Consider the following 14765-nt stretch of genomic DNA (forward strand, 5'->3'; position numbering starts at 1 on the left):
ACAGGGGCTTCTTACATGCCTTTCCTGTCATTTTGTGACACTGAATCCCTTTATTTATTGCTTCTGTATCTTGAGTGTGCCTGTCTCTCAGAATCATTCATATAAAATAGTATAGATTACTTATGTAAATGTATATGATAGTGTTTATTATTTTTATATTATATTCCTACTGATTTATAATCCCCTCCCAAATAAGTATTTTACAATTTATACAATGATACCCCTTTATACACTTCTGTATATGTCTGTGCAAATGGGACACACACACATATATTACAGGGCAAAAAAACAGAAAAAAACAAAAAACAATATATATATATATATATATATATATATATAAACTTCCGGTATGGCGCCTGAGTGAATTGCAGCACAGTGAGGCTGCTCCGCAGTGTGCCCTCCTTACAACTAAATTTTCAAGGGCTCGGTTAGAGTTTCAAACCCTATAAATGGCGGGAGACTCACCAAAGCCGAAGAAAAAGTTAAAACAAAGTGTTCCTGACGTGTCCAGCCCAGATAGTAAACGGAAAAAAGACGCTGGGGCCCCTCACAAGATGGCGACAGTGTGCTCTGCAAATAACACGCAAGTTTCAGTACAATCTCACACTGACATACCTAATGACTTATTCTTTAAACAAATGGCTACAGAAGTTGCCAATATGTTGCACCCTATCATTGAAGCCTCAATTGACAAAGCTGTACAAAAGATACAGTGTGACATTGGTAAACTATCTGCTCAGCTTACCTCACAGCATGACTGTATCACAGAAATGGAGGAAAGGATTTCTTCTCTAGAAGATAATGCTTCATCTTCTACTAATAAAATAATGATTCTGGAAAAAAAAGTAAAAGAGCTAGAAAGCAAAACAGAGGACCTGGAAAATAGGTCCAGAAGAAACAATTTACGTTTCATTGGTATCCCTGAGCATTACAAACAGGAGTCACTTAGTGCTCTTATCTCAAAATGGTTGCCTAAGGCTTTAGGCTTACAAAAGGAAATACCCTTTTTAAAAATAGAAAGAGCACACAGAGTGGGCACATTTTCTGAATGGAACAATCAAAAACCCAGAACGGTTTTAGTCAGATTTTTGGACTATGCAGACAAATTCAGCATATTGCAATCTTACAAAAGTCACAGAAATCTAAAGTTAGAAAGCTACAATATTCTAATCTTTCAAGATTTTTCACCAGCCTTATCGAAGAAAAGGCAAAGCTTTTCTAAAGTATGTCAATCTTTGTTTCAACTAAAAATAAAGTTTGCCATGATTTATCCTGCTATCCTGAAAGTATTCCTAACAACTGGAACCCATACCTTCCTGGATTATAAGGAAGCTGAACGATTTGTTGCCCATCTTGATGTACACTCTGGTCCAAAAAAACTACCTTTTGCAAACTTATCCACACGTCCCACAACTGCTTCTTCTTCCAGTCAAAATAAAGAAGTGAGGGCAAACTTAAACTACAACTCTCATCTCTCCAGAGAAGAGTCTACTTCAAAAGGGAAGGAGCTTGACCACAGATCCAGATCCAGATCCCCACTGGCTGAGAGGATTTCCCCATCACAACAAATAGAGATGGACACTTGAATTCCTATATATAAGGTCACTGTGTTTGATAGGTAGAATTATATACAATTGAGGTTATATTGTATAAAAGGTCTATATGGATATATACATGGGCCCTAATTTCCTTTTCTTTAGGAGGAGGCGGTTCTAGCCTTTACTGGTTAATCTCTATATTTGAGTTTATTAAGCTGTAAATTTCCACTCAAGGAAAAAAGTGAAGCTTTAAAGTTAAAAATTATTGTAAGTTTAACAATGTTATGTTATTACTTCATTATCTATACATGTTTTTTTGAGATTTTTTATCACCCAAAATGTTCTTACTGCTACTGTCTAATGGATATTAATGAAAACAAATGGTACAAGGCTAGTGTATTGGCGTTATGGCATACATTTTATTTAAAAATATATACTTATGGATAACATTACAATTATTTCATGGAACGTAAATGGTATCAATTCCCCAATCAAAAGAAAAAGAATTTTGCAAGAATTAAAAAATTACAAAGCGGATATTGCTCTCCTCCAGGAAACACACTTGAATGATGAGGAAAATCGGAAGCTGTGTTTTTCCTGGGTTGCCGATAACATATATTCCCCTGCAATAAATAAGAAAGGTGGTGTAGCAATTTTATTTAGCAAAAAGTTAAATTTCCATCTAGTAAAATCATCTAGAGATAATAGTGGTAGATTTTGTCATGCGGAAATCTTTCTTCAAAATCAGCTATGGAACATTTGCTCTATATATGCCCCTAATAATAATAAACCTGAATTTTACAAGGATATTATTCATAGAATAAATTCACTTAACTCATTTAATGTGATAGTAGGAGGAGACTTTAATGAATCACATATTTGGACTTTAGATAAATGTAATACTTCAAGCAAACCGTCACCAGGCAAGTCAAAAATTTTCACGGAATTTTTAGATCACACTAATCTTAAAGATGTTTGGAGAATTTTAAATCCTTCAAGTAAAGAATTCACTTTCTATTCACATTCACATGGATCTGGGACAAGAATAGACTATTTACTCACGTCCATTAACTTACTTAGTCATGTTTCTGATGCAAGGATAGGAGATTTTAATTTTTCGGATCATACCCCTATAAGCATTACGCTAATAACGAATTATATTTCGAAGTCATATATCCCTTGGAAATTTCCAATATTTTTGTCATCTAGACCTGACTTTCAACAAATGCTTAAAGACAAATGGAAAAGCTTCTTAGCTGACAACATACTTCACTCAAGCAATCCAATACTTCTCTGGGATACCTGGAAAGCATACATTAGGGGAGAAATAACTTCATTCAGATCTCAATTTACCAAGAAAATGAATTCAAAGATATTGGAACTAAGTGGGAAACAAAAGAATGCTTATATGACATTTAAAACAAATCCAACACAAATCTCTAAGGTGGAATTTGAAAACTCCATAAAAGAATTGAAGTCTTGGCTATCCATTAAGGATGATATTAATCAGAGTTACATGAAATCTAAATATTTCAACTTTGGTAATAAACCAAATAAAATGCTAGCCAACCTGACAAAAAATTGGTCTAAAAGCCATAAGATATCTGCTATCAAATCTGCTGACGACAAAATAACGCATAATCCAACAGAGATAGCAGAGATTTTCAAGTCATATTATGATAAACTCTATTCTTCCACTAATACAGATAGTAAGCAGAGACAAACACTCTTAGAGAATTTAAGCCTTCCAAAAATATCGCATGATGAATTAGAAAAATTAAATTCTCCAATTTCTGAGGAAGAAGTGAGATCTACAATTTCATCTTTGAAGAAATACAAAGCGGGTGGACCAGATGGACTAACAGGGCCTTTTTATAAATGTTTAATAGATGAATTCTCTCCTTACCTAACACATTTATTCAATTTTATGATTACCCACAAAAAGTTTCTCCCTTCCGGTTTCAACTCATATACTTCAGTACTGCTAAAACAAGGTAAAGATCCATCTCTTACATCATCATACAGACCTATTGCTCTAATTAATCAAGATGTGAAAATTCTTACAAAAATAATAGCCAACCGTCTTTCCAATATTCTACCAAATCTCATCTCTCCTGAACAAAGTGGATTCACCAAGGGAAGATCAGGTACTAAAAATATTAGAACCATAATAAAAGTAATCTACTCAGCAAAAACAAGTAATGTTCCAACCACACTAATAGGAATTGATGCGGAGAAAGCATTCGACAACATTTGCTGGCAACATCTAACAGACTCTCTTAAAGCATTTGGTTTTAAAGGCCTATTTACTGATCTAATTCAATTATTATACTCAACCCCGACTACTCAGATTTTGGCTGCAGGTGAACTTTCAAAAACAATACACCTAAAGAGAGGAACTAGACAAGGTTGTCCTCTCTCTCCTCTATTGTTCAATCTATCAATGGAACCATTAATTAGAACGTTAAAAAATGCTGATTGTTTACCTGGCCTATACATAAACAATTCAAAAGTTCAATTAACAGCTTTTGCAGATGATCTACTTCTATTTGTCAAAGATCCAAATAAAAACTTAACCAAGATATTCTCCATCATCCAAAGTTTTGAAGCTATCTCTGGATTTAAAATCAATTTAAATAAATCAGAACTCATGGATGTTTATGGAAAAACTTCCTTAAATATGTTACAGCAAATGAGACTAAACAAAAGTCTCCCATTTATTAAACACCTAGGTATTTATGTTCCGTCAGATCTTCATAGGCTTTACTCTCTAAATTATTCTCCTATGATAAAAAACATAATTTCCCTATGTAACAAATGGAAAAATATTCCTCTAAATTTAAAAGGCAAAATTGCATTCTACAAAATGATGATTTTTTCGAAAAGTATTTACAATATCATAAACCTACCTTTATTAATTAAACATAAGGACATTAACAAGTTAAGGTCAGCACTTATTCAATTCCTATGGAAAGGAAAACCTCCAAAAATAGCTCTGAATAAACTTATACACCCTAAACAATTTGGGGGGCTTGCTATTCCTGATTATAGATTTTTCAATCTGTCAGCTCTAACCCGATATTTAGTGGAATGGGTGGCAGAAATTGGTAAATTTACAAACCAGGCTTTGGAACTCATAACTAATTCTAATGAAAACATTCTGGAACTAATACATAAACCTCTTAAATATCAACCAACTGAAATAAAAGAGAATCCGCTTTACAGAGATACTTTTGCTGTTTGGAGACTTATGCACAAGAAATTTAAGTCAAATTATAATTTTACTCCATATTTACCTGTAATAAAGAATTCAACACTGCCTACTTCTTTCTTCTCCCCTTTCACTACCAGTTGGAAACAAAAAGGGGTTAATTATATAAAGGATATTGCATCTCCATCTACAGGAAAGATTTTGGACTGGCATGACTTCAGAGATAAATTTCAAATTCCGGATAAAGAAAAATTACATTATTTTCAATTGTCACATTGGTTTAAAAAAAAGAACCAAACTGATTCCATAGCTACTTATGATTCCCACCTTTTATCTGCTCTTAATAGTCTAAAGTCTTCTCATAATAACATCAGAAGGATACAGTCTTTAATATGGAATGATTCCAATGTTAAATCTCATCCGATGGTTCTAACAGCAAATAAATGGTCAACTTATCTACAAATGGAAATCTCCCCGGAAATGCTAATCAATTCTATAAAATATTTTGATAAATTTATCAACACAGAAATATGGAGAGATCAAAATTTTAGATTCATCCATTTAGCTTATAAAGGATTTAACTTCAGCTCAAAAAATACAATGTTACATGAAAAATGCCCTAAATGCAGCATTCTTTTACCCAATACATTCCATTTATTATGGGATTGTTCTTACATCAAAAACTTTTGGCAAGATGTTGAATGTCATCTGAATACTAATCTATGTTCTAAATATAAACTAACCCCAAAAAATGCCCTATTAAATCTTTCGGATGATTCAATCAAATCATCCCACCACATTCTTAAACCTAAATATGGGAATATATCATACTCGCTGCATTACACACATTTAATATTAATTGCAGCTAAGAGATGCATCCTCAAAAATTGGATTAAATCGAACCCTCCTGAGATAATGGATGTCATCACTGAGCTGAAAACTCTATGTACAAATGAAGCTATTGCTTTTAAATTTGATAGCGTGAGGAATCGTACAAATTTTTTGTCAAAATGGAAAATTTTCATGAATAACTTTTCTCCAACTGATAGATCCAAACTTGATTCAATTCTTTATTCACCATAGTTCCATGGCATTAAAATTATATGACACTAGCTAGTACTATTACGAAAATAATAAAATCTAGATTAGGACTATATTTTAGACAATAGTCCTATCATATCCATTTTCAATATAGTTTGTACTTGTTGTACTAGAAATTTGATTTATTTGTTTTTTTTTTTAAATTAATATATTAGAATGCTTGTATTAATTACCTTATTAATTATTGCATTTGTTTTGCATGCATTTCTGTTGTTATGGTACATTTATGTCATTGATGTAACTATCTATTTATAAAAGAATAAAAAAAAAATTAAAAAAAAAAAAAAAAAAAAAAAAAAAAAAAAAAAAAAAAAAAAAAAAAAAAAAAAAAAAATATATATATATATATATATATATATACATACAAAATAAATACATAAAAGAGAGACCAGTATAGTATAAAGTGCAGCAAAGCTACTGACTGTAGACTAATACTTTACAATAAGACTGTTACAATAAGAAATAGTGCAGGATACAGTTACAGTTACAGTGGATTAAACACATAAAAGCAGAATAATACACAAAGTAATCTGTATAATAAGATGCAGTAACGGTGACAATGACAGCACATTGTCGGACACCCCTTTCAAAGAGCGTTTGACTGACCCAATAAAAAGAAACAGTATTGACTATATTTCAGGACACAGATCGAGGCTGCCATACAGATTTACTGGGCTGCTAGTGGGAATCACACAGCAGTAATTGCCAGGCGATAGCGATCATAATCGCTCTGGGCTGCGACAACAATGAGTTCCATCTATCATCTATCTATCTATCTATCTATCTATCTATCTATCTATCTATCTATCTATCTATGTATCTATCCCTCTATGTTTATTATATATTGATCATATCTATCTATCTATCTATCTATCTATCTATCTATCTATCTATCTATCTATCTATCTATCTATCTATCTATCTATCTATCATCTGTGTGTGTAATTAGATTATGAGATATATCGATGACTGTTCCATAATTAAGACTTTATAAAACCTTTTCCTTAATTATTGGAGATTCAATAATCACAAGAAAGGTTCGGAGAAGTACTTCCATTATCTATTCCAAGTCGCTACACCTTAAGGAGCCGCTGTTTGCGCCGACACCACAAAGATTAAAATCGCAGCCGTAAAGCAAGTGCGTTTTTCCTTACATCCTGCGCAACTGCAGCGCAAAACCGTTGCTTCTATTCCATTTTTAAACATCATGAAAACACAATTCCGTTTGGTCTTTACAAATACAGCTCAAAGGACGCCGCTAGAGAAAAGCCTGCCCCCAAGAGCTTGCAATCTACAAGGGATTCCAGCATGGTTATAGCAGTGAAACAGACGGCAGTGCGGATGAGTATTATTTCCAGCCAAAATACAACAATCGCTCTGAGCTCATTATCCCAACGCTTCTGGGCGGCTGTAAATACCTGGGCAGTCGCACTGTGTCCCCTTAACAACAACTGCAACAAAGTGTCCCCTCTAAAGAACTGGGGGGCAATAAAAATACATCACCCAATAGAGTTGACTCGAGCCACTCACATCTCTGGCAACACATTCCCTGTAACGAAGCTGCTTTATTTATTGATTGTAGAGATGGAAAGAGAGGAGTAGTACTTACTGTTCTGCATGTCTGAGTCGCTGCCGGGTCCCACGTGGTTTATGGATGGAATTCTATTAATAAACAGCACATTCTCCAGTTAATTCACTTTATTCCTTTCCTCTATATCCCTCCCACCTTGACTGAGGGAGTCCCTATTCTGTGGCTAATATTCAGGAAATTACACAGGAATAACTCTATTTTTATTATTCTGTGCTGGGCTCTGCCAACCTGTTTATTCGCATTCCCTTGTTAAAATAATCCTGTTGTGTTTGTTTTATTTCAATATATCTACCTGAATATCTTTTCTGCTTCTCCTCCCAGGGACTGTGTAATTCCCAACATCTGCTGATCAACGCCTAGTGATTTTCCCCTAGGACTGGAAAGAGGGAAAAGAACTATATTAGAGTGGGAGAATAGATATATATATATATTTATTTACACACACATATATATTTATTTATTTATCAGACATATCTCATATATATATATATATATATATATATATATATATATATATATATATATATATATATATATATATATATATATATACATACATAGCCTTCAAAATGGACCAGCATATCTCATAATATATAGATATATATATATTTACACACGCACACATATATATATTTATTTATCAGACATATCTCATAATATATAGATATTTATTTATTTATCAGACATATCTCATTATATATTTATATATATATATATATATATATATATATATATATATATATATATATATATATATATATTTATTTATTTACACACACATATATAATTATTTATTTATCAGACATATCTCATAATATATATATATATATATGTATATATATATATATATATATATATATATATATATATATATATATACATACATACATAGCCTTTAAAATGGACCAGCATATCTCATAATATATAGATATATATATATATATATATTTACACACACACACACATATATATATTTATTTATCAGACATATCTCATAATATATATATATTTATTTATTTATCAGACATATCTCATTATATATAGATATATATATATATATATAGATATATATATATATATATATATATATATATATATATATATATATATATATATATATATATATATATATATATATATATATATAATGAGATGTATAAAAATATATCACCAATATAAAATTTTTAAATGTAATTACCCAGAGAAAGAATTCCCAAGATAAATTATTTTTTTTTGTTTTTATTTTTTTCGCATTACCTGTTAAGTGTCTATATTTATAAATTAAAAACAAAACAAAAAAAAACCCTTTTTTTTTCCTTGTGATAAAACATATACCAAACAATCACCATAGATACCAGGGTCCTTAGTGCTAATGAGGTCCCCAGTTGCAGCTCAGTAAATTGAAACTATGGGTACATGACTGCATAGAAATGTTTTTCTTTTCCAGTTGTTACTTTTAGTTTTTTTTTGCCTTTCCTACTTTTTGTTTTTTCTACAAAGCTTTCTGTGAGTTGTTTATACCCTTTATTTTTTTTATTTTCTCTGTGCTGTACATTGACACTAGTACTGGCAGGAGGGGGGCTGCTGTATTTCAGGCTGAATGTAGACAATAGTTTCTCCCCCACTTTCTATTCACTTTTTTTTAGTGTTGGAAAGCAGAAACAAAAATGAGTCACTTCCACATTTATTTTTATTTTTTGCAGAAAATAAGGACCACAATAAGGAACCACGAAAATGCACCTTTATTGTTGGGATGTTACTTTTTTATTTTTTATTTTATTTTTTTTAAAAATGGCAAAAGCGCCTTTATTGTTATAAATTTCTGGAGGTAATTTTGTTACTGGTGTGAGTTGTTAAGGGGTTGTAAAACTACACAAGAGCTCTGCAGGGGGCTCAATTGGAAAGAGACAATTACAATAGTGAAAGAATTGAAGAGAGTTGGTTAAAAAGAAAAGAAGAGGTAAAATAGTGTAATGGCCTGAAATTTCTCTCCAAAATGCCCCTTTTCTCTTCTCTTTTATGGCAGCAATGAATATCATAATAAAGATTTAGAAAAAAAGGGGGGGAGGGGGGAGATTTGTGATTTGTTTTCTGCCCCATGAATATTTATATTGGAACATTCCGTTATTATAAATGAAATACATTTTATTACAAAATATTTAAATACAAGTGCCATTGCTAAACCCAACAATGATTAACTAGAGGATAAATGGCACCGACTGCTTTCGATCACACCACTGGCAGGACAATCATTTAAAAAAAGAAAAAAACTTTAGTAGAAATTCAGAGGAGACACTTGGGTGGAACCCAGCGAACTGCAGCCCCCATACAAAATGCTCAGCCAGGCAGATCCCTCGTTAAAGAATCCCATAAAAAACAGGACACGACTCGCTACAACTTTAATCTCACCCACAACAAACGACTTAATCCACTCTCTACACGCCAGGTGTATACACTCATATACTTATTTAGTAATACACTAATATACTCATATACCAATATACTAATATACTCATATACTCATATACTAATAGACTTATATACTAATACACTAATATACTCATATACTAATATACTCGTATAATAATACACTAATATGCTAAAACACTCATATACTAAATATTAATATAGTAATAAACTAATATACCAATATATTCATATACTAATAAACTCATATAGTAATACACTAATACACTAATATACTAATATACTAATATACTCATATACTAATAGACTAATATGCTAATACACCCATATACTAATATACTAATACACTAATACACTCATATAATAATATACTAATATACTCATATACTCATATACTCATATACTAATATACACATATACTAATATACTCATACACTCATATACTAATATACTCATATACTAATATATTTATATACTCATACACTCATATAATAATATACTAATATACTCATATACTCATATACTCATATACTCATATACTCATATACTCATATACTAATATACTCATATAATAATATACTAATACACTCATATACTAATATACTCATATACTCATATTCTTATATACTAATACACTCATCTACTAATACACCAATACACTCATATACTAATATACTAATATACTCATTCTTATATACTAATATACTCTCTGCCTTCCCTTGCGCTGCACTCGGCCGAAAATAGTTTGGCAAAAAATTGCAGCTGAATTAATTGTGATTTATTCACTCCCTTAACTAAACACATTCTCAGGCCTAGTTCTTTCGCTACTAATTCTCCCCAAAGGGCTGTGCTGAGATACAAAAGTCACAAATAATACATCAAAATCTTAAAAAAAAAATTAACTTTTCAAAATTAACCAGAATTAGCAACATATTTTGCGATCAATCGATCCTTTTTTTAATCGCTTTTATTTTAAGCTCCTTTTTTAAAAGCGTTGTAAGACTCGAGTGTGAGCCAGCAGGCTAGCCAGATACAAATAAAACAAGGCATCTGTTTAATGAAATAGAAATGAAGACATTTCTGGCTAAAGTAACAACACAGGGGATATGAGTTTAAAAGGCGACAATGAGCAGCAGGTTAAAAGCAGGTTATTGTGTTGAAGGGCAAGTAAACAGTCAGACGTTTATACATCTGCAAAAAATAGGGAGTCTTGAAACTTGCAAATGAATAATAGATGATGGTGTTTGGAGGGTCTGGAAAAGCACTGAGGTTGGATACATAGGGGAAGTTTTTAATTTAAAGTGACATGTTTTAGAATAATCAGTTACATCCACTGGCACTTTGGAAGGAGTCTGGGGGTATAAGGGAGCAAAGCTGCAGCTATAACACAAAAACTCGCCCCAGATAGCAGCTCCAACACTAGTTTTAAGTAACACAGCACTTAAGGGGGTCCCATTGTTTTTAAGGTAAGCAGTAGAACCCCCCCCTTTTATACCAACTGCCTCCAAAACCCTGATCCTCATCAGCCAGACTCACCTGCAAATGGAGCATCCCTTCCTCGCTCAGATCCTGTGAGCAACTGCCAGTTGGAAGTAGGCTCTTGTAGAAAAGGAGTAAAAAAAAAAAAGAAAATTGCAGTTTTTTTCTCTCTCTCTCTCCCAGGGAGGATGAGCTGGAATCCTGGGAAGGAGACAGAGATTGACAATAAGATGGGCTGTCAGTGGGGGAGCCTGGGAGAGTACAGAGAGCTCAGCTCCAAGCCTAGTCTGATTGGTGATGCTTCAACTGTGCCTGCTCCTGTGCCTGCTCCTGTGCCTGCCTCCAATCTTCTTCACTGGCCCATTAGCAGAGACTGACCCCTGTCAGCAATAAAAAAACACTTCCTCCCTGATCCTTCCTCAGAGCGGGAATTGAGGCTGAGAATTGGCCTTGCCTTTCAAACCCACTAATCAGTCTGTACATGCAAATGGCAAGCTTTCTGCACACACCAAATATTGCTTTATGCAAAGCGCAAGCAGTGCCTCCTAGCTGCCAATTGGCTGCGCCTCCCTAAAGGCCAGTTCCATTGGTTCACTGGTTTGAATATGAATACACTTGGATTTTTTTTTCCCCTTCCTCTTTCTCTCTCTTTCCCTTCTTCAGTGCTGAGAATTTTTTTTTTTTTAGGCGATATGAAATCTCTGTTGGTGTTGGTTACAAGAATTTCAGCAGTTTTTTTTCTTAATGTTTGATTTTTCCATCAATATTGGATTTATACTTTTTGGAAAAAATATTTTTTTTGTATTTTTTTTTTTTTTTACAAAAAATCGCTCCAAGTCGCAGCGAAGACAACTTTTTACGCGTCGCTTGTCGCAATTCGTACCCCCTTGTTTTCCAGCCTCACCATAGCTCACCCTGCAACTGTAATAATTGTGTACTTGCTCACAATGGGAATTAAATCATTTTCCTTGTAAGCCCTGGGTTCTGTTGTACAGGCGATTTTGTCTGTGAATGGAGGCGATTTGCATTTTGGCAGAAAAGCTCCCCCCTCGGCAACAATAGGGGATAAAGCAAAATAACATTCACATGTAAAAAAAGCAAGAAATATCTGTAAGACAGGCGCTTTGTAAACTGTCAATTGCCCCCAAGCTCTTAGTTTTTTGTTTTTTTTACTTTCTTTTTTTTTTCATTTTCTTTTCTTTTTTCAACCTGGACAAGGACCCTCTGAGAAAGTGAGAATATGCCCAATTTACTCTGTTGATAGAGAGAACCCTTGAGAAGGAGGCTGAAGTGGGACTCAGCAAACATTTACCAACCTCTCCCCACGTGCCATTTGTTTAGTTTTTTTTTTTTATTATTCCACCTCAAGTGAAGCAAATTCTTCAGGCAAATTTTTATTTTTATTTTTTTAAATTTATTTTTGCAATCAATTCCAGATGGGGAAAATTCATTCGCGTGTAGGTGAGTATTTTATTTCTAATTTGTACAGAGCTACAGTTCCACAGTCCTTAGTGCTAATTAAATGTAACATTTCGTTTATCTGCCCTTTAATTATTATTATTATTATTTATAATTTTTATAATTATATTATTTTTACAATTGTGACTACATTTTTTACTCTCAAATACAATTGGTCTAAGTAATCACAATTTTCTAATACCAGTTGCCCTAATCCTTTGCAAATACATTTTATAACATCATCGAAATGACGTCACAGCACCCTAAAACAGCTTTCTCTGCCAATAGGAAAGCACTAAAGGTGACCCCTCTGGAGCTGTCAATAAGTAAATGACTTTAGTGTTTTGACCACACACACAACCACAAAGTTACACTTGTTGAATGGTTCACTATTAGGATACACCTCAGTAGACACCAAAGAAACCCCTGGGTGCAAGCTTTAAAGGTGACATTTAAAGTACCAGCTTGATCTCAGGGTGCCCTAATTCCAAGACATTAATAAGGGAAGGAGGGGGTCTAATACTAAGAAGCAGAGGGGTAAAAAAACAAATGCAGCTAAATGAAGAAGCAGGAGAGAAAGGCTGGGTGCAAAGCAATGGAAGGGAAGGGAGAAATGAAGTAAAAAGATTATACACTTGACTTTACTTGACGTGTGAAAGTGGCAGAAGTCGCGGCTCATCAATAAAGTATGTGGCGAGTGAATGAGGGGCCTGACAGCCATTACATTCCCAAATAAAGTACAATGAGGAGACAAACGACTCTGCCAGAAAGTTTGCATGTGACTGAAAGGAGGTCTCCTGAATGGGAGCTGGATAATGAGCTGCTGCCTCCCTGGCCCCTCTGACTCGCCCAGCAACTCCCTGCAGCCCAGTGGCTTCCTCTGCCCATTGAGGCCCCTTCTCATGCAAATGCCCCGGCTCTTCCTTTCAAGCCCCGCTAGGGATCCGGCCGAGGAGTTTTCTAACTCAGTTTCTCTGCTAAACTTTATTACCAGGGCTGCACTGGGGCTGGGAGTCTGCTGCTGAGATGTGGGTAATGGGAAACCTGGGGGATAACTGCTGTCTGACCCTCTAGTTCAATTCTACCCCCTCTACTATCTCTCTCTTCTTCTGTCACATCTCTCCTTTCTCTTTCCCTCCACATTCTCTATTTTGTCTCCCTTTTATTTTCTCTCCCATGCCCCTCTCTGTGTCTCTCATTTCCCCTTCACTATAAGCCATATCTTCTTCACTTTCTCATTTCTCTCCTCCACAACTCACTCCCTCTGTCCTTTCCATTCTCTCTGCCCAACTTCTCTCTGTCCTCCGTCGCCCCCTCTTCTTGCTCTGTCTCCATTCTACTTAAACCTTCTCTCTGTCCCCCTAAACAGAAACAAACACTCTCCTTCTCTCTCTCTCCTTCATTCTCTCCCTCTCTTCTTCACTCTCTCTCTCTCTCTCTCTCTCTCTCTCTCTCTCTCTCTCTCTCTCTCCTTAATTCTCTCTCCTTCATTCTCTCTCCTTCATCCTCTCTATTTCTCCTTTTCTCTCTCTTTTATAAAACCTAATATATGCCCAAGAGCTCACTTTCACTATCACTATATCTCTGAGTCAGTCTTTATGGTGTAAACTGTGTGTGTGTGTACTTGTGAGTGAGGTTAGATATGAGTGAACAGGAGGGAGTGTCTGTGTGTGTGTGTGTGTGAGAGAGAGAGAGAGAGAGAGAGAACAAATTATATGTGTGAGAAAGTGTCAGTGTGTAATTCTGCCTGCACCTATTCTAGTAGTTGTGTGATGGTCCAGCTAATAATACTATATAATATTACAGGCAATAATAATGGGCTGCAGATTAGTACAAGTCCAGGCAGCCATAAAGCAGCCGCTTCTCTATTTATTCTCTCTCTTTTCCCACCACTGTGTGTGTTAAATATCACAACAACTCTGATTATTAAATGTTGTTATACATTGCAAACAAATAAGAT

At 34.1% G+C, this 14765-nt stretch overlaps 1 protein-coding gene across 5 annotated transcripts in view; it reads right to left on the reverse strand.

Annotated features, from left to right (window-relative positions):
* pax6.S (paired box 6 S homeolog) overlaps positions 1-11934 on the reverse strand; it is a 32721-nt gene extending 20787 nt beyond the window's left edge. Inside the window, 4 exon segments of one of the 5 annotated variants that reach the window (NM_001172195.2) lie at positions 7460-7512; positions 7734-7817; positions 11405-11548; positions 11630-11723. In NM_001172195.2, coding sequence (NP_001165666.1) covers positions 7460-7469 — 10 coding nt within the window. In that variant the 5' untranslated portion in view covers positions 7470-7512; positions 7734-7817; positions 11405-11548; positions 11630-11723. 5 annotated transcript variants of the gene reach the window in all.
* Between the last annotated feature and the right edge of the window lie 2831 nt (positions 11935-14765).

This window comes from Xenopus laevis, chromosome 4S (assembly GCF_017654675.1).
Source record: "Xenopus laevis strain J_2021 chromosome 4S, Xenopus_laevis_v10.1, whole genome shotgun sequence".
Taxonomy (NCBI): domain Eukaryota; kingdom Metazoa; phylum Chordata; class Amphibia; order Anura; family Pipidae; genus Xenopus; species Xenopus laevis.